Source organism: Microcebus murinus, chromosome 7, assembly GCF_040939455.1.
Source record: "Microcebus murinus isolate Inina chromosome 7, M.murinus_Inina_mat1.0, whole genome shotgun sequence".
Taxonomy (NCBI): Eukaryota; Metazoa; Chordata; class Mammalia; order Primates; family Cheirogaleidae; genus Microcebus; species Microcebus murinus.
The window spans coordinates 57,640,721-57,662,967 of NC_134110.1; the positions used below are offsets into that span (position 1 = coordinate 57,640,721).

The following is a 22,247-nucleotide window of genomic DNA, read 5'->3' on the forward strand; positions in this document are numbered from 1 at the left end:
TCTGCTGCCAACAGGCTCATCGCTATTTTTCATCTTTGTAACACACACCCACGATATGCTCTTTTTCTTCAGCCTGCTAATCAGGGCAGTGGTACCTGATAGTGGATGATTGACTAAAGAAATCAAGATTGAACTTACTCCCTGAGGCACACTGTACCTCAGATCAAAGAGCACACATGTGGCATCCTGAAAATGCAATCCCCTGCTTCCACCTCTCAACTCCCTGACACAAGAACCAAAGACAATAATCCTTGTAAATCAGTGATACTGCCTCTAAAAAGGGAGCAAAATGTAGAAGGAAAAATTTGGAAATCTGAACTGACTTAATTATATAAATTCCTTTTAAAAAGCTTAAGCTTAGTTTTTACTTTCTAACTCAAATTTTCTATATTCTAATCTCAATGACAAATGAACAACAGCCATGGTAGATGCTAAATACTAAAAACCAAGATGTTTTCTTTGTAGAAGAATAGATAAAATCCAATCCAGAAATTTTACTGTATCAGAAATGCAATGCAGCTTATTCCAATTGGCAGAAATATGGGAGCTAAAATATTTTGTAAAAAATCATAGCACCTTTAATTGCATTGTCATTAGAAATGACTTTTTTCTTTATAAAAAATTTTTTATAATTTTCATTATAATGACATATTTCAGATGTCATTATATTTCATAGAGTGCATGGTTAACAGAAATATTCTAAAAAAGATTTACCTACCATTTCATAAACAAGAGCCCACAAAATAATAACGAACTTCATGCTGATTTAGCATCAGATTGTTAATGGCATAATGAGCATTATAAATATCAATGGAAACTATAAAAGTGTAATTAATGCCTGTGGAGTTATGAAGGTAACTTTTTTATCAGTTTGTTAGTATATTCAACTGCATTCGATACACAGCATTCTTCTTAAAGCATTATGAAGAAACTCAAGCTCCAACTTATGCTACTCTAGTGAGCAGTCACTTCTCAGTGGAATCTGCCCACATATTCTAGTGATGAAAGCACTACTGTATTACCAATTTAATATTAATGTTAACATCTAGGTGAAGTGGCCATGAAATCTACTACTTTTATCACGTGAATTTCACTAGTTTATTTCTTTTAAAATTCTATCATCTTACAATTGGTCAACAAGGATTATGTAGATTCTGAGATGAATCACATCTGCAAAATGGAGCCAAATTACTGAGAAACTTTGGAGTGGTATGTACATTATAAATTCAGCCATAAAAAAGGATAAATTAGTGCCCTTTGCAGCAATTTGGAAGAAATTGGAGACCATTATCCTAAGTGAAATATCTCAAGAACAGAAAAACAAACACCACATGTACTGTCTAATAAATTGGAACTAACTGAAGAGCCTACAAGTACATAAGGGGAAGTAAAAACCATTGGAAATCAACTGGGGTGGGGAGGAAGGAAGGGGAAAAAACCCACCCAATGGGTACAATGAACATTATTTAGGTGATAGGCACATTTATAGCCCTGACTGTAGCCATGTAACCAAAACATTTGATCCCCCTTAATATTTTGAAATAAATAAATAATTAATAAATAAATACTCCTAGCTGTTTGCTGGCAAAAGACATTCAGCTCACATTACAATGCTTTTCAGGAGAAACTGGGGTAAAACAATATAGTAAAATAAGCTAAGAGAAGATTAGATTGTAGTAATTGATTAAAATGGTCTGTACTCTTGTTTCTACTGATTTCCTTCCTTTCAACTTTAAGATAACTGTGTACGCACTAGCAAAAAACACCCGGAGAACTATCAAGAAGATGCAACTAAAATAGCGGGCTACTTATTCTTTTGGATGCTGTCGAAGCAACTGAAAGAAGACGACATGTTTCTCTTTTCAAAGCTCTCAGTAGCTAATGAGATATAAAAATAACAATCAAAAGATTGAGTACTTTTTTGTCATCTACAATTTGAGTGGTATGTAGGATTTGTGATCAATATTTAAAATACTTCATAATAATTATATTATTGTTAAAACACTTTATTTCTTAGGTCTAGAGATAAATACTGAAAACTAAATGTGAAATTCAGTATCCTTAATTCGATTGTTTGAATCTTGTATAATTTCAAAATATTTATTACACCATCTCAGTTAAGGTTATAGACAGTTCTCAATAATAAAGGCTCATGGAAAATGCACAAGAAAATAAATAAAGAAAAAAAAGCAAATAATATAAAAGCACTTTTAGTTTTGTTGCTTCCATTTTGTTTTTCATTTCTCAAATTTTGTTTTCTTTTCTCATCACATTTCCACTTTGATTAAATTGACTCTTCCTATAAAGCCCTACATGGTCAATAATTATAGACATCTTTTTCATCCTACAGATTTATATATCTAAATGCTCTATACTTGTTCTAGGTTATCTATTAGAGTACTTAAAATATTTTTATGATAATTTTGCAATTTGGAGTTTTGTCATAACCTAAAATAATAATATTATTAGAAAAAATAATGTTAGATACATTATTAATATTTATAGCATATACTCTATGACAAGAAAAATATTGTTTAAGTTTGTTTAATTCTTTCAATAATAGAGGTATACCTTACTTATATGATTGCTTTTTTTAAGAAAGTTAGGAGTATAAACAAAATAAAATTAAAATATAGATTTATTTTTATAGTATTTGTTGCCTTAAAAACTAAATATGTATTCTGTGTGTGTGTGTGCACATGTTCATGTGTGTGTGCATGCCTGTGAATATCACTTTTTGTAGTTTAAGTTTGCTTCAGCAATATATAAAGGCTATAGATAGAATTCATTTATATTTAAACATTTATACAAGAAGCAATTTTGCTTGATGAGAATCAGATTTCTGTACCCCAATTTTTAGCAGAGTTTCTGACTTACATTAAATACTTAATAAAGACTGAGTCAAGTTTTCCTTCAAGACTTCTATCACAATACATATAACATTAGAGAAAGGAATAAATTTTAGCCAATTGCTAGCAGATACAGCAGGGGAAGACTGTTACAATAGTTATGAAATAATAAAAATAATTATTCCAGTACTTTTCCATTTGATTGTAAAGAAGACAAAACTAACATCCTACTAGGAAGGCACACATAGTGTGGCAGGAGAATTAGAGTGACAAGTCCAAATGGTTCCATCTCTGTTCTTTTGTTCAGACCCTTACATAACCAATGGCCAAGTGCTTAGGTTGTATCCATTCTAACAAGTTTATTTAATGATTAACTTCAAGTAAAAATAAATAACCATATAAGCATCCGAAGGCTCTTTACAAATACAAAACATGAGTCTTATTATCCAAATAGACCTATCTTTCCAAAGCTTTTTTAGAAAGAAAATATTGTATTTCAAAATGGCCTTGATGGCTCAGTCACTTTTCTTCTCTTCTATCTTTGTTCATATTTTCACACATTCTTTTAACCAAAAATTTAGAGTCTGAGTTAAAGTCACCAAAACAAGGACATTAATGTTGAAGAGGGAGTTGCTCTCCATTAGTCAGGCCGCAGTAGAAGGGGTATACTTCACCCCTCGGCAGCACTGGACTATCCATGGTATGTGATGTCATTACCCATCTGACACTCATCTGACAAGCACTTTGTTTTTAATTTTTATGTCTATATATTTACTCAAAAAACAAACACAAGACTCCCAGGAGAAAGAATAATAAAAAATTCCTAGAAGCATCTATGAACCTAAAGATGCTTAACTTGTTAACAGTGTGTTAACTTGATGTCAACTTTTTTTGCCTCTCCTCACTAACTGCTCTCTCTATATTAATATATTATTATGGAGTGCTAGAAAATAACAGTTCTATTTTTCCAGAGCTTCAGCTGTCTTTTTATTTCTTCCTTCATGGGTAAGAATGGTTTCATTTTAGCTGTCCTAAGAACAGCAGATCAGTTTTTAAGGCTCACTAGAATTCTCTTAGCTGTATGAATTATTTTTGAAACAATGTGTATTTTTTTTTAATCCAGAGCAAAAATAACACACATATCCCCTTTCAAAATCCCAATAAATAACAAAGGTATATTAGGCTCCAAAACAGCTTAACTGAACCATATGTGGATCCAAAGGCCTGCCAAAATGGAATCAGCATTATAAAAGATAGTTCATATTTCATCTAGCTATAAAATAAGAATCTACAGTATATAAAATGTACTGGCCACTCAAACAGAGCTCATGTTGACAATGGCTTGAAAACTCATTGTCAACGGCATAAAAATGACCTAATACATACTCTGAAAGGTTTCTTGAGTTTTGTTTTGTTTTTTTTAAATTCTTGTTTGTCATTTTGACCTGGATTGACTAATCACAGATTATGGAGGAAATGACTTAAAACAGCATCTTGAACCTCGGCCCCTCTGACAGTCACAGAATTTTACCATTAAAATATTTCATGAGAAAATCTTTAAGAAGCAGCAGAAGGTTTGGCACTGAACCCTTAGGATCCCATTAAGGGCCTCTGCCGTCTTCCATAGCTCGTCTAGTCCAAAACAGCACACTCTACTCCCACAGAGTCTCTCCAAAGCCATTTTGAATCCTCTTTTCCCTTATCAGGCTGATACAGACCTGCATCATCCTCGGAGCCTTCTGACAGGGGCTACAACAATTGGGGGGAAGGGGGGGTTATACAACCGCACATTGTTTCCTTTCACAAAACCCTGCCACAGGGTGCAGATTAACACCAAAAAATAGATGGCTGCCACCAAAGAGAAACATTTTTCAGAATGCCTCCACTTGATTAATGAAGTAATGGAGCCGACCGCTGTGTGACTTTCATCGCGCACTCTTCCTCTCTCGTCCCTGCTCCTCCTGGAGTCGCAACAGAAACGGGGACACTTCTGCAAACGTCTGCTTCCCCTGCAGAGTTGTCATTTTCACCAAGTTTTGCAGCAATGCAACAAGAATAAAAGGGCCTAGGTTCCTTGCTGAAAACATTCAGGTAAAGGACAAACTTTCTTTTTTTTACCACTTCTGAATTTCTTTAATAAAGGCAAATGCTACCCCTCCACCCACCCCCCTTTTTTTTTCTATAGACACTGATTCAACATGTACTTGGGTACTGAAACTTTCTTAGCTCAGATGCACATGCGGATTATCACCTGGTACCTCCCTCCACATGTGCTAATGTGTTACACGTGCCTGAGCAGCTGTGGCTTTCAGAGGAGAGGTGGTAACGTTACATCTGAAATTAGAATCAGAACCTGGAGGACTCTTGCTGCTCCTGTCCACAGGATAATTATTGCATATGGGCTAATGGGGTATAAAACTGGTATTTGTTTGACCTCTTAGTAAAAGCTAAAACTTAAGGCATGTGCAATGCCTCTGCTCTTCCAAACTGTCCCTATTTCTTTTTATTTTACAGTGCATCATTGCCTACATTATGACTGCCTTATTCACTCCATTCTGTACAGAGCTCTACAATGCCATAAATAATAAAAGAATTGAGTTAACATTTCAAAATACAAACTTAACTCAAAAGTGAATCAGACAGGGCGAATTACTTTTCCAATTGTCTGAAATCCCCAATCACACACCTGAGAAATGCTTTCTGAAGAATAAATCCTCACAAAAGGAAACCACAAAGATGCCACAATAACTCAAAAAGCAGTTTGACCACTTAACCTTCTTTCTGTTCCTAAAAATATGTATTTTTTCTATGCTTTTGTGATGACTGTCTACTTAGATGATAAACACTCCAAGCTATAAGTTCTCAGAATACTCACGCTAGCTAATCAATAACAATGTGTGTCTGTGTGTATGAAGACATGTGTGCACATGTCTATGAAGACATATTCTTATGATGACAACCAGAAGTGCTTTTTAAGTATGCTCAGAGAGAGGACAGAAGAGAAAGGCTAGATACACTGCTTGGGAAATTAAAGGAGTGAAAAATCTATGTTCCATTCATTCACAGGCATAATAAAAAGTAATCTGGGTTTGTTTAACAATCTGTATGTATTTCAAAATGACTAAATGCATATAATTTTATATAATTTTACAACAACCCTGTGATGTGGGGCTGGTATAATAACCCCTATTTTATAAAGGAGAAAACTGAGAGCATGTGTGATTACCCAAGATAACACATCCACTTTGGGTAATAACAGCCAGGGCTAGAATCAGGCTATTCTGATCCCATCATGGGCTCTTTCCTGTACTTTCTCTCTCACTTTTGATCTTTACAGTGTGTTAGTTTATGTTTCTCAAAGTTACCAAAGAAGAAGAAACACTCAGCAAACTGTTTCTGATTCCTAATAGCCATCGGATCTTGTATAAATAATGTTTTATATATTCTAATTCACCTTTTTGTATCTGCAAAATTAACATCAAAGTCAGTTAATCAAGAAGTTACTCATCACTTTCTATGTGGAAAACTATATTCACTTCCAGTAATAAGAATAAAATATATCTCATTTTCACAAATGTTCCTTTAATTATTATTTTTTTATTTTGGTTATGATGCTTTACAGTCTATGATTTTGTTTTCTCTATTCAAATTAATTGAATTTTTTTTCATGATTTCATCCATTGCTCTAAGTATTTGAAAGTCCCTCCCTATCTAGAGGTCAGGTAACTACGTTTGCAGATTAGTTCCTATGGTAGACAGCCTCTGAGACAGTTCCCAGTCACCATAGCCTTCTGGTTTCAAGACCTTGTGTAATTTTCTTCCTTCAGGGTGCGCTAAACCTAGTGAACAGAATTCAGCAAAGGTGATGGGATGCCACTTAAAAGATTAAGGTTCAGAAAGACTGTGGCTTCTGCCCTGTGCTCCCTCTCTCGTTGGCTTGTTCAGAGCAACAGCAACTGCCATATGGTTAGTCGCCGTATGGAAAGGCCCACTGCCCAAGGAATTGAGGCAACAGCCATCTGAGTGAGCTTGCAAGCAGCTGCTCCATGGGTTCAGCCTTCAGGTGACACCACAGACCTCTCTGTCCCCTTGATTGCAGCCTTCTGAGAAATACTTTGCCAGGGACACCTAGCTAAGCTATGCTCATGTGTTTTAACCCTCAGGAACAGAGAATAAAGAGTATGAGAAAAACCACAGGCCAAGCTACATAACCCTGTGGTCGACTCTGGTTTCGCAACTTTTCAAATACAAAGTGATAGAAAACATACAAAATGGCACAGACGATATACACATTTCTAGAATCAAGAAACCACAGTTTCATCAAACCTAGGACAGAGTTTTAGAAGAAAAGTGATATAACAGCAAAGGAATAATAAAGAACAACTTTAAATTCAACATTTAAATTAACAGGTAAAAAGATATTAATCTCTAAAATAGAGTTTCTCAAATAATCTCACAAATATCCAAAAGCATGTAATAAATACTACTTTATTTTTCTACTATTAGAAATATATATATATAAAATGCTTTCCTCTGGACCATCATGCAGCAGTAACACAGAGCTTTACAGGAGGTTGGTCAGGGTCAGAAAACTTGCCTATGCCAGGAAAAGCCATTTGAGAGCGAAGATTGTCAGTGACAACTGAGAACTACAGTCAAACTGTGATACTTGGTTAATGCCATCCTGAGAATACTGGTTGATAATTAGATTAAAAAGAGAATCCATTATGTTATGAGAGTTTAACGAAGAATTATCCCTAAATAATTTTTATTTTTAAGATGAGACTACAGGAATACAAAATGGTACCTATATCTACTCTCACAGGTATCATCTCCAAGTCACTGAATGTATTAATTTTTGTGTTGAGCTGAGATTGCTGCTAAATCCTCATAACACTGGCAGAATATTTATTTTAACCATGCATATAACAGGTAAGAACATAATGCCAAGCTAACTGTTTTAAAATAGTTGTAGAATGGCAATTATTCAAAAATGTCAAGTTGAAAGACTTTGAAAGGCAAGCCAGTTCTATTAGCAAATGGCAGAAGACAGTTTTGGTCAAATTTCTCAAACAACTGCTCCTCAGAGTGCTTTCTCATTTTTTACTTTCACCTCTAAAAAAGAAAAAAAATTTTCAAGATTTATATTTTATAATTATGAAGACAATAGAGTTATGCTTTACAAATCACTTCCTCACTAGTCAAGATGATGAGGGACTCCTCTTAGGGAGGTGAAGACTCTATGTATCCAACCTCTTCCACTTCAGGTCTTCATGATGTCTGCTATTGGCAGTTACAGACAAATGATGGTGGCAGTGAAATCTGCTTTTAGAAAATGCATGTAAGAAACCTGATGTGTGGGCAAAGAGCTACAGACACTGACAACTGCCATTAAGAGTATCTGGAGCTATAAACCAATAACTATCCTTCACTCTTCATGCCTCACTCTATGGGAAAGATAGGGCCACTTGTTAACCTCAACTTTATACACATACTCTCAGTAGAGCAGCTTCAATCATATCATAAGGATAGGAATAACTTCTCCTTTCAGACCTTAATTAAATTAACAGTAGAACACTAATAGTCTTTTTAATCACTCGAAGAAAACATCATCTTCAATAAAAGTTATTCTCAGGGTTCTACAGAAAGAGAACAATGAATAATCTTAAAAAAGAAAAAAAATGTTTTTGTTTCTTCAAACTTGGCTTGAGTATAGGTAAACAGGTACATAAATAGGTAACCCAAAGGCAAAAATGTGTTTAAAATTTCAGGCAGAGGAGAGAGTTAGTTAGGCCCATAAATAAAATTATGGTCTGTCTATGGCAAGGAATCATGTCTTTTTGTTCCTACATTTCAATCCAAATCTGAGCGTAAAGAACCTTGAAAGACTTGACCATTAGGAGAAAAAGTAAGTCAAGAGGAGATTGAGGTTAGTAGGCAGACTAGCTACACATGAAAGGTATAGGTTGGAGGCAAGTAAAAATTATCAGAAAGGGTGCAATTTATGTTTTAATTTCAACATTATTTTCCTATATGACATTATATTTTCATTCACTGCCAACATTATCACTAAGTCTGCATTATAATACAGCTAATCCCTTAATATCAATACACAGCTGACATCCCTAGCTTGTTTCTACACATTTGAACTGTGAAATAATTTGGGGGTGTTTGGTTTCTTCCTTTCTAATTCACACTCAGTAGAACCCCTTTGATTACTTAGGCCTTCCCTTCACCCTGAGTACTCTCCCCTCCAAGCATACAAACAAAAAAATCCGACTCTAATTCTAAACCAGGGCGATGCATCATTTTCCAAGCCTCTTCAGTATTAAATGGCTTGCCTTCATGTCTTCTCTGAGCAGCTACCTTGTCCACTCTGTTTCCATTAATTCTCCACATAGCAGATAGAGCATTAGAGAAGCCAGGATCTTGCCCTCCCTGAGGGACAAATCTACCATCTCCATCAATAATGAATTTCACCAACGTTTCCCAAGAGGAACAGGGTACAATTAAAAAGGTTATAAGTCCTTGCACTACTAGAACCTCAGGGCTTCTGTGAATGAAACTGGCTTAAGCCCAATTAGAGGAATCAGTACATTTGTCTTCTCTTGGAACAACCCTGCTCTTACGGTTCCCATCAATTCAGTATAAATCTGACTGATCTTATCCAAGAAGTTAATAGAAAATTGTTCACAGTGGGCGACTGCCACCTCAGTTTCCAAGCAGAGACAGATGGAATTTCCCAGATGGTTTGTCACTGGAAAGTGTGATGCTGGATGAGACTTCACAGAAAGCATGGTGGAGCAGCAGAACACCTTCTTGGCCTTCACCCATGTCATAGTGAGGGATCTAAAACTGATTCTGTTGTAAACAAATCAAAATCACCTGAATAGGCTCAACATCTCATCCTCACTAACTGCCTCGGAGGGTTGCAAATCTTACACTGAAATTAGTCAACATTTATCAAGAAACCATCAAGGACATATCTCCTTAGGGATAAAAACTGAAAAAATAGACCTAGTTATCTTTTCCTACTGAATTTTCCCTTCAAATGAGATTAAAATTTAAAAAAATAACATATAAACAAATAAAATAGATGCAAGGTATCATTTACTGTGGTGACTGCAGTGCTGAATTGGATTGATGAAGCTAGATCACAGAGGAAACAGAAATGGCTGTAAAGGCTCAGGGAGGATGTAGGGGTCTTGAATAAGAAGAGGTGTGCAGCATTCCCTGATAGATAGAAAAGTGAACGAAGGAATATTAATGTGCTCATTCTTCAGAAATTTATTCATTGAGCTCTCACTGTAAGCTAGATGTTGTTCTGGGTAGAAAGGAGGAAAGATTAAAAATTATATATATATATAATTTTTAATCTTTCTTTATCTTTTAATCTTTAAAGGAGGAAAGATTAAAAATTATATATATATAATTTTTAATCTTTCCTCCTTTCTACCCAGAACAACATCTAGCTTACAGTGAGAGCTCAATGAATAAATTTCTGAAGAATGAGCACATTAATATTCCTTCGTTCACTTTTATATATATATATATAAGAAGCATATGGTCTGCAGGGGAGATAGACCAAAAATAATAAAAGAAAAAGAGATAGTCATTACATAATCAGTGCTCTTATCCTAGTAAACTAGAGGATCAGGAAAATATTTACTCCAAACTGGGAGCTTCAGGGAAGGTCTACCTTGAGGGTGACCTTGAGCAGAGTCTTTAAGTATGAATTAGAGTGATATGAAGAGGGACACGATGGGGGGCATACAGGTTTTAGAATGATAAAACAGCACAACCAAATGCACAGAGATGTGAGAAAAATGTACACTCAGAGCACTGCAGGAAGTTCAGGGTGGCCGAAGTCTACATAAGAGTGGACAAGGGGTAAGAGCTTAGGAGATGGGCATCACGAAGGCCTTTACTAAAGGATGTGTGTTCTCTTGTGCCCTTTTAGGATGATTTTCAGCATGTGAGTTAAGTGACTTCTGTAGTTTCATCTTTGGGACAGACAGTGATCTTAGGAAAGAAAAAGGAGATAAAAAGGAAGGCAGAAAGAACAGTTAAAAGAATAACATATAATCAAGGGAGAAATGATGAAGGTTTCAACTAAAGCAGCGGCAGTGGGAACAGAAAGAATGAACATTAAGAAAGCAGGAGCTCTGCTACTTAGTCTCTGGATGTGAAAAGGAGAATCTTGGAAGATGTTAACTCTGAATAGAAGACAAAAGAAAGGGTAGTAGTTACTAAAAGGATAGAGATGTGGATATGAGTAATTGTGTGTGATCAAGCATTTGAGATTGAGAAGGAGAGGTAGAAATGCATAAAAATGTGGGATAACTGATAGAATGGACTCCCTGCAGAGGCAGGAAAGAAGACTGCAGCCCTAGGATCAAAGGCCACTGAAAGTTACAAGTCAGGGAGGACTACAGAAAGGCCATCATAGAAACAGGAATAAACTCTCCTTGTGACTATTTAGTTGGAGGAATTAAGTGGAAAAGACTTGCAAAACAGTTCAAATGTGCTATTAGAGAAAGGGTAAAAAGCCAAGGTTAGAGAATTTTTATTTAAATGTCATTTGTAAATTAGTAGCTGAAGCTTTGCAAGTGGATAAGCTCCCTGAGGCACTGGGAACAGAGGGAGAAGAGAAGAAAGGACAGAAGTGTTTTGGGAAACACACATAGTTAAATTAAAAAGAGCCAAGGCCCAGAGAGATATGAGAAGTAGGAAAGTATGGTAGTCCTGAGCCCAGACGAAAATGAATATTAAAGGAAGATGATATCATTCACAATGTCAACATCAATGAAAAGAAATATGACACCCAACAAAAAGTCATGCCTCCGCAAAATAACAAATTATATCATTGAAATGATAATGAGGGGAGGATATGGGTGGGGTCATTGGGACTGTTCCTGATAAGTAAATTCAGTTTTATTTTAATAAATAAAATAAAACTTTTTTATTTTATTTTAATGAGCATTTATTGACTACCTACTATGTGCCAGTGGTAGATGTCCAAAATTTCATAATAAAGATTTAATACATCTACGTCCTCTAGAGTCTCAACAATGATTTGAATATTGCTTTCATATTTATGTCATTATTATATCTCAGAGGCTGTCATGTTAGCTTCTCCAAAAGATTCACCTGAGACTGATTCAAATACAAGTAGTGTATTGTGAATGTGATCAGAAAATTCCAGTAGGATTATAGAGAAGTAAGCAGCAAAGGAAAGTAAGCCCAGGAAATGTGCAGTATGAAGCTTATCAGAGTTCAATTCCATTGGAAAACTCTGAGAGACAGTGTAGAACACATCTCATATCTTAACAAAGAAGCAGGAAAGCAGAGGTGTTATTCCACCAACTTTCTGTCCATTACTGGTTGAGGATTACCTCTTGGAACATGAATTCTCCAGCACTTCCAGCTTGGTCAGCTTGCAGAAAGTTTGCTTCTAAGGCTGGAAAAAAGTCCTCAGGTAGAAAAGTCATGGCTGTGTCAATCAAGCAGCTTTTGGCCATGAAGTTGAATGCTGGAGACATATGGGTAGAGATACATTTGCTACCAGAAATGTACAGCATAAAAATGGAAAACTCTAGCAATGAATGAGATCAAAGATGAATACTGAAAGAGATGGAACTGGATGGGAAGAAATGGAGGCAACTAATGATTCTAATTAATATGACGCAGATCAGGAACCTCTCATTCTATCTTCAACCACATTTCTATGGCAATAACTATCTCAAAATTTTTAAGATGCAACTTAATGCTTTATTTCATTATTAAGCCAATAAAATGTCTATAGAGCCCTTTACATAATATTTCATATTTATAGAACTCAATGTCACAAATACCCTGTGGGAAAATAAAACAAGGTTCTATTCTGATTGAACAGAATGAAATGACATTTCTCTATCAAATTTCATTTGTTGAATTTAACAGGTTATGATGAGTTTACCATTATGTTGTAAGTAATCTGGGGTTTGCTATTTAATTAAGTATGCATATTGCATGATTCCAGCAATTGGCTGATCCACTCAGACTAGTTATCTATTGACAGTTGATATATTCAAAAGCAAGACAGGGCAAATACCACTTAAATTCCAGACATCCAACTTTCTAAATAATCATTGTTGTTTGATATTTATTAAGTACTACCATGTGCTAGCACAGCTGAAATTTAGTTTATTACAAGGAGTTTTGTCTTTGGGAGAATATGGTGCATATTCAAAGACATAACATATAAATAGGGAAATTCTAAAGCACAGCCAAAGCAGATATTGATCAGAACTCTAGGTAATTTAAAAAATTTCTTCCTTGTCAGTGGTCCTTTGATTATTTTCAATGAATAAAATTTCAAAACTTTGAAACATACCAAGTTTGTGCTCCATGATAGCATTTAATGTAAGTCTTTCCTCAGAAGTGAGATGGGATGCTTAAAAGAAGGCTAGGCTCACTCACTGTTAATAAATCTTTCAGGGCCATAAGGATGTACCTCAAAAAACTGGAACTTGAAAGATACTGCAGACTTTTGGAGCCTGTGATGATTAATTTTATGTATTTGCTCAGAAGGTGTTTTTGAACAAAAGTAACAATTAAATCAGTGAACTTTAGGTAAAATAGATTGTCATCCATACTGTGGGTGGGCCTCATCCAATCAACTGAAGACCTGAGTAGACCAAGAAGACTGGCCTCCCCAAGGAAGAAGAAATTCTCCAGGTGACTTCCCTGCCTTGATACTTCATCTGCACCACTGCCTCTCCTGAATCTCCAGCCCACCAGTCCATACTGCAGATCTTGGATTCACCAATCCCCATAACTACATTATTTCTATACACATAGATATCCTGTTGTTATTTTTCTCTGGAGAATCTTAAGACAAAGCCTTTGGCAAACAGTCAAATTTAGGTTTTAACTTGATATATTTCTATGGGTTCACTTCTACAGATCACTGACTAGTAACAGTAGTTAAAATTTGTTGATAACTCACATATGCCATCTCATTCAGTCTTCATGAAATTCCTCTAAGCTAGGTGGTGTTATTATTCTCATATTGCAGACATTTCTAAGATTGCAGCATGGATTCTGGAATCAGAATAAGTTGACCTGAAGCTAGTTATCTAACTTACCAAAGTAGCAGTTTACTCCTCTGTAGCAAGGGATACAAATATTCCCTTCTCTTACACTTGTGTAAGAACTAACTATGATATAAAATAATAATATGTAAAGCACTTTGACCAGTATCTGGCCCAATGAAAGTACTTACTATGCTGCTGCTATTATTATACTTTTAAAGCATGAATTATCTACTAGAGTAATAAAGTGTGAACAAAAGATACTCTGTTTCAATGTTCAGTGTGTTATATGAGTCCAAGAAAAACTTTCTGTCAAACTAATGTGTTTGATATTTCTATAGACTATATTTCTATGAGACTATATTTCTTGAAGTGTTCTATATATATCCAAATAACTGGTCTGCAAAGGCGTCCTGCAGAAGATGGCATATTGCTAACGCACTTCAAGATGGGGACTTGAAAGATATAAAAAGGATTTGACATCTGGCATGGTGACTCAATTAATTACTGTGTTGGATTAATTAGTGTGCTGAATCTCCTGAGCCAACACCATGAGTCTGAGCAGAGTAACATTATATCAGTTGGCGAAGATGCAATTCTGAAGATGCAATTTAAAAGAGTGGGCTAATCCAAATTTGATTCAAGGTTGGCTAAGGGTTACCAGGCTATATATTTTATTATAAGGAAAATATGTCTTCATGATATAAAATATATCTTAAAGTATTATTCAAATTATAAATAGGTAATAAAATTGCAGAAGTCTTTGAATTAACCCTATTGCTCAAGTAGTCTAAGTGTCATAACAAATATTTTGTCCAAAGGAAAAAAAATAGGTCTATCTCTAATCTTTGCATATTTTCTCTCAGATTTTTTTATAAATTTAGAATTCACGTAAAGAAATCCCCAACAATTTTATTATGTTCAAATCATGCTACGGAAGTTAAACTAAGGAGGCAGTATAGCATAGTCTTTAAAAATGTAGATTCAAAAGCTAGAGCTTTTAATTTCCCATCTACAAAATATAATTTAAAATAGAATCAAATTCACTGGTTTGCTTGGAGGATTAAATGAGCCAATCTATTTTTCAATTTTCTGCACAGTGTTTAGAAATGAATAAGTATGCAGTACATGTTAGCCAATTTACTGTAGACTGCAGCGGTCCCCAGTCCCCAACCTTTTTGGCACTAGGGACCAGTGTTATGGAAGATCATTTTCCACAGATGGGGTGGGGGGCAGCAGAGCTCTGCGGCCTGGTCCCTAACAGGCAGTCCACTGCCAGGGCGTTGGTGACTACAGCTAAGTAGTAATAGTAGTAGCAATAATAGTACTAGTGGTATTTAATGACATAAAATCAGAAGTAAATTCTGGAAGAGAATCTTATTTCAAAAGAAAAATATTTTAAAATTATGTTTTAGTGAAACAACTAAATTTTAAAATAGAGAAAAATGCTATATTTTAAGTAAACGGTATAAATAGATATTTAAACCCTAAGACAAAATTACTGAGGTATTAAGATAGTTTTCTATAAAGAATTATTACCCATTACTTGATATTTGATACTCTAGTATACATACATTTTTTAAGTAGTATTGAAAACTCTGAAAATTTCATAACTATAAATTGACTCATATAAAAATATGGCATAAAATAGCTTTAGAGGGGTATAGCAGTATTAAAGCAACAAAATAATGTCTTCTGTCTAAAAATAGGAAATTACTTCAATGAAAAAAATAAACTTTCTCAAATAAGTTTATTTTTCATCCACCACAATTTATTAATAGTATATGGTAAAAACCTCATAAAATTATGACTGTACACATAGACAGTGATATAAAGACAAATCAAAAATTATATTTTAATATAGATATTATTTTGATATAGTAAATGGGGAAATGTTCAGTGGCAGTACATTTTTTAAGAAATATCAGAGAAATGACGAAAGGTCATGTTGATGTGTGATACACAATGAGAAATAAGATAAATATCTCAGGGCTTAAAATATTTTTTTAACAGTGCCAGAGAACAAATAAAAAACCCCAGATAAAACGGGTTTAGAATACTATTTAACTGAACATTTGATGTTTAAGGTATCTTTCTCTTTCCTTTCTTACCATCCATTAGCTTGAGAAATCAGTATAGGTAACACTGTTTTCTGAAAAGAATCAACAGAACAGTCTGTTAATACAACTCAACAAACCAAGGCCCACAGTGTTTGTAGGGCCACATCTCAAACACTTTTTGAGGTAGCTGCAACTGGCCCAACAGGAATAAGTTGCTCAGATTATTAAATATTTAGCCAGGATTATCAAGTCAACTTGTTTGGTCCTTAAATACATGTGAAATTCCCCACCCCATGCTTCTATGGATAATTACATGGATCTAGAAAGTAAGAAACACACCCCCAGAATCTCGTATACTGTTTAAATGTATGGTGACACAAATATTTCCCATTAATACCAATCATTACTTTTAGTTGAATCAATGACCTCTATCACAGCCACATGGCACTGAATGAAAGAGATTGGCACACATCAGTTTCTTTCCTCTAATAACTTGAAGAAGGAATTTCTGTCATGTAACAAACTGAACAAAAAGTGCAATGTTTCTGAATCCACTACATGTGTCAAAACCTCTCTGGGAGATTTTATGTCCCCATAGTGGAGATCGAGTCATTTAACAGTCACGAGACTCTTCCTACATAAACAACATGCAGAGAAAAGGACTGTCATTGGAATGGATACTTACAAAATTTCTGGATCTTCTAAGGAATATGAAACACTTTTCTTCACAAGTTTTATCATTTGTCTTATTGCTTATAATAGGAGAGGTTTTCAGCTATTATTTTTTTATTTTATCCCACACGGTAGGCAGAATAGTGTCCTCCCAAAGATGTCCACAAACTAATCTCTGGAATTTGTGAGTGTTACTTGGCATGGCAAAGGGAAATTAAGGAAGCAAACAGAATTAAGGGTATTAGTCAGCTGACCTAAAATAGGGAAATCAGACTAAATTACATGTGTGGACCCAACGTAATCATAGGCATCCTTAAATGTGGAAGAGGGAGGCAGAAGAATGAGTTAGAAAGGGGAGGCTTTGAAGATGAAAGGAGATCATGAACTAAAGGTGTGGGCAGCCTTGAGAAGGTGGAAAAGGGGAGAAAACAGATTCCACTCTAGAGCCCTAAGAAAGAAACACAACCCTGCAGACATCGTGATTTTAGCCCAGTGAGACCCATTTTGCACTTCTGGCCTCCAGAACTGCAAGATAATAAATCTGTGTTGTTTTAAGCCACAAAGTGTGGTGATTTGTTACAGCAGCAATAGAAACAAATATATCCAATTAAGAAGTAAAGTTTAGGGGGAAATGGGCATTTATTGAAACCTTAAAATCCGTACCCCCATAATATGCTGAAATAAAAAAAAAAAGAAGTAAAGTTTAAATGTAACCAAATTACCCACCTCTCCACTACTTTTTAAAACACCTAATTAATCAATTATCAGTAAAATCTCACCGAGTGGTAGACTTCTGTTCTCAGAACTTTTACAAAAAAGTTAACAACAAAAATAATAATACTAATCATTCATTCATCCCTGCTTTAAAGGTACAAACAGGTAATACCAATGAATAACAAAGTTGTTTATTTCTTGTTCTTCATGTAAACCTGTAATGTATGACAATTAATTTTTGTCATCTGAGAAATAAAGGCAATTGTACATATTATTAAGTGTAAACAGTCTTAGTCTGGCTAAGCAGATAAAGCAATAACCTTATAAATTACCTTCCTAGCCAATCATTTAGTACGAATAACCTGTTTCCTTCCAAATTCTGAGTATGTTACTGTCAGAGACAAACCACTTGGAAAATATCCAAGTTTTGTGGTCCATGAAAAAGCAAAAACAAACCGTTATTTTTAGTGACTTCACTGGGAAGCAAGCAGAGATCATTTTTGAGCTATGACAAAATATTAAGAGTCAACCATCTCAGAGCATCCACATACCAAGGAATTATTATTTAAGTCCATCTTCCCAGCAAATGGCCCCCAGGTTGTTCCCACTGGAAGTTGCTGACGACTCTGAATTTTTCGTTCCCCATCTTTCTGAAACATCTCCAGCTCTCCTGCAGACAATGAAAACAGAGGTGTTTAGAATAATTTCACTTGTGCCTTGACAATAGCCACCTCTTTTTGTGTGTTTGCTTTTACACACACAATATTCCCAGAATTCATATGAAGAGATTTAATTATGCTCGTTTGAAGAAACAACTCATCTTGCTATCCTCAGAGGAAAATAAAACTTGTCCTTATAATTGTATTCAAATTTAGTCTAATTTCTTTCTTGCACCTTTTCACACACATCATCTGCTGAAGTCAATTCTTTTTAGTAAGTGTTTGAGAACTAGAAACAATAACATTTCCTCATGAAGGCATTGATCCAATGCCAAAACAGATAGACAAGAAATATTAGAACAATAATTTAGGGTTAAAATTCTCATATTTATTCAAGACTCTTGGAGAATAATACATTGAGAGTTTTTTTAAGTGCTCAATAATTTTTTGAAATTACTACTTAAGAAAGACTGGTTTGGAAGGTCTTCTTCTTTTAATTTCCTCTGGAGTAATATTTTAGAATCATTAAATGGAAATAGCAAGTAAAGACAGTATACTTATTTGCATAAAGTAGGAATTCATTTAATGCTTACTTAAGAAATAAAACTACAAAATAAATAAAAGAGCACCGCAAAACATCAAATAATGGCCAACAGCATAGATATTATTTGGCATAAACAGAAAAAAAATCACAATCAGGAATTGTAGTCTCTCTTTAAAAATTAAATTTAGATATTGATCCCCTGACAGTATTACCATATCATATCACCATACCAAAATTTTTATTATCTCAATAATACAATTTAATGTTTTTAATGGTATTTCTTCTCAGTCTGCTTAACAGCAGACATAAGAATGAGGAGTAGAATGAGAAGAAACATACATGAAAATCCACACAGTATAGAAAGCTGAGGAAAATTTGAACTGCAATGGAATATATTCAGTAATTACATTTTTGAAATTATATATAAGTCATGGTAGGTCACATATTATAAAATCATTGCATTGATTTGGCTTTAGTTTCCTTGCAAATCAGTAACTATCTTTAAATATGTAGATTCAAATCTCGATGTTTTTAAAAGAAAAACCATAAATCTGAGTTCAATTATCTCTTCTTTATTTCTCTACATTTGTATCACCTCCTTTTAATATTTAAAGTACCAGACATTAAAGTACCAGACATTTCACATTTTAAAGTACCAGATATTACTTAAAGTATCACATATAAAAGTACCAGACATTTCACATTTTTCAACATTGTTTATCCTGAAAACAAAAGTTAAAGTATATTTATATACTTTTAACAGTCAGCTAAAATATAGTATAATGGTTAAATTATATCCATTACAAAATATAAATGTATCTGTATCTGAATAATGAAAATGCAATGTTCATCACAATTCCTTGTTCGCAGTCAAAAAATAAAACCCAAGGACTATACTTCTATTCTTCCTTCTTCTCACATTCTAGTCCTCTACTACTTGACAACCATACTGAAAATCGAAGAATTCACTAAATTAATATTAAATTCAATTCAATTAATTCATGAACTAATTCATCCTCATGGTGTGCAGTAACTAAAGATAATCAGCAGTGAGGAACATAAATCCAAAAAAATTTAATAGTTCTGGACTTCTAAATGACACTTTTATAAATACAATATTTCCATTAAATAACATTAATAATTAAGTATCAAACTCAGAAGCTCAATAAGTCCCATTTTGGACTTCTGACCTCTAGAACTGTGAGATAATAAATATGTATTATTCAGAGTCCAGAGAATATGAAACAATAATAATTTGTTTTCTGTAAGTGGAATAACAAACCCATTCATGATATTTTCCTTTGAAAATGTTTTTTATCCTCGTGTAATCTTTTTATTAATGCATTGGAATCAGAGACCTTGTATAGAATATCCTCAAAGACAGAGCACAAAGACAGCTAACAATCTTTTTGATGCCAAAAATGAATCACTGGAAAGTTGTTTCTCAATATATGCATATTCATATTTGATAACAAAGTTTATTTAAATTTTTAGGATAATTTTTTTTTGTTTGAAAAGAAAATTCAATTTCTATTGGATAGGAGTTCTCAGTATTTTTTCAACCATATTTATTTATATTTTAATCTATTTCTTTACAATTCACCATTTAAAGATAAAATATATTTCAATCCCTCAGCTAAACACTAGTTAAGAATTTTGTTTTCTACATAAAGAAGATGCTCAAATAATTTGCTTATTTTTACACACTAAAAAAAACCAGTCATGTCACATTTAAGTGATACCACAGGAATCATGAGAATCTTTGAAAACCCTTTAAAAAAGTAATTCATCCTCTCGTTCTGCCGCTGACATATTTCATTTGAAAAGGGTTCAGACTCAGTCGAACAGTGACTCCTTATCTATACGTGTGGATTTACAAGCAGCTCTGTCTTTTAATGGATTAAGAACTACAAACTTAGGGCAGATCATAAAGTGATATACAAATATCTCCAAAGTTTTTGAGGTGTCTTTGACTACACATTGCAATTTTAAGCAGACCAAAAATACTTTTATGAGCTCTTAAAGAAAGAGCCACAACAGAAAGTCCAGTAACTGTTCAAGATATCAAGTCAATCTTCTCAACTTTACCAGAAAAGCTGACATACCCCAGTCTCCTTTCTTGCTCACTAGGAAGCTATTTTGACGTTCAGGGAAATATTTTCTGTTGCTGAAGTAGTTAAATAAAAATATTCATTTATTCATAATAACATTTATAAAGAACTGCAAGCAGAGTGCAAATAATTAGCATGTATATACTACCAAGGCTACATAGGTTAATGATAGCAACAGAAATAAAACATTGTATAAATGGAAGTTATATTTAACTTACATGTTGCTTAAGAGTATGATATATTAATTTTTTTCTCAAAAATTAATAAGTGTCATGAAACAGAAAACACTGTTGCACTAAAAGTAAGAAGATTAATTCTTAGCCCCAACTCTGTCCAATTACCAGCTGAATGGCCTTGAATAAGATGTATATTTTCTGAGTCTTTGGTTTGTACTTGTTAAAAGATGTGTTTGCACTCACCTAGAACTTGGTAAGGTGTTTTTTCCAACTCTGACAGCCCATGATACTGTGATTTTCTTTTCCTAAATGTGATATATTACAAGTGGTGGAAAAGAACCCTGTGTGGTGAGTCAAAGACCTAGGTCCTTGAACCAGCTTATCAAAAAATGATGTTTGACTTGAAAATATTAGAGAGAAGGAAAAATTATAATTCTTATTTGATTTGCTTATTCACTCTTTATACCTCATTCATTAGGTTATTCATTCACTTGTTCCACAATATTTATTGGGCATCTACTGGGTATTATACCAGATACTGTGTTAGGCCCAAGAATAAAACAACAAACAAAACAAGCCTGGACCTTTTATGAATTGCAGGAAATAGAATCCATATAGCTTGGCCAGTAAAAGACATAGAACTTAGTGATTGTTTAGATTTTAAGAGGTAGGAAAGGGAGAATCCAAGAATGATATTTAGGTATCTCATTTGAGTAGATTAGCCAATAGCCATGTGCCTATTGAGATAAGGAACACAGGAAAAAAAAAAAAAAAAAAAAAAAAACAACCAAACAAGAATTAACAGTAAAATGAAAAGTTATAGTTCAGTAATGTTGATATTGAAGTGGCTATAAGGAAGGCAACAGGTGAATTTAGGTGGGCAGGTGCAGGCCTGAGGCTCAGAAACAAGGTCTTACCTAGAGTGGACAAATTTGGGCATTTGTTTGGTAACTAAAACTAGGTTATGTATGGCAATAAAAGCCATAATAGGATTGTTGATCTAAGAAAGAGTATATCTTGATAGGAGACCTAGAACCTTCAAAAGATAAAATGATGGAGGAAAATACACAGAAACCTGGGGAAACATGGTGAGAGACACAGGAAAGAAACTGGAGATAGTACCATAGCTGCCAAGGGATTGATTGAGAATTTAAAGAAGGGGAGGATCAGTCAAGGAATCTGAAAATTTATGAAAGTAAGAAAGAACCAGAAAGATTCCTTGGGATGAGATGGAGATATGAATATTTAGAATGAAGGGCAATTTGTAAAATGGGAGGCCAGAAAACAAACAGAATGGTTAAAAACTGTGCGGGAGAAGAGTAACTGGAATAAGCCATGTGATCCCAAGCTAATTACTTAACCCTTTGAATTTCACTTTCTGCATGCA

General features: G+C 34.2%; 1 protein-coding gene across 1 annotated transcript in view; it reads right to left on the minus strand.

Annotated features, from left to right (window-relative positions):
• ZFPM2 (zinc finger protein, FOG family member 2) overlaps positions 1 to 22,247 on the minus strand; it is a 450,965-nt gene that overhangs the window by 201,845 nt on the left and 226,873 nt on the right. Inside the window, exon 4 of the mRNA XM_012784254.3 lies at positions 17,922 to 18,040. Coding sequence (XP_012639708.1) covers positions 17,922 to 18,040 — 119 coding nt within the window. The remainder of the gene's footprint in view (positions 1 to 17,921; positions 18,041 to 22,247) is intronic.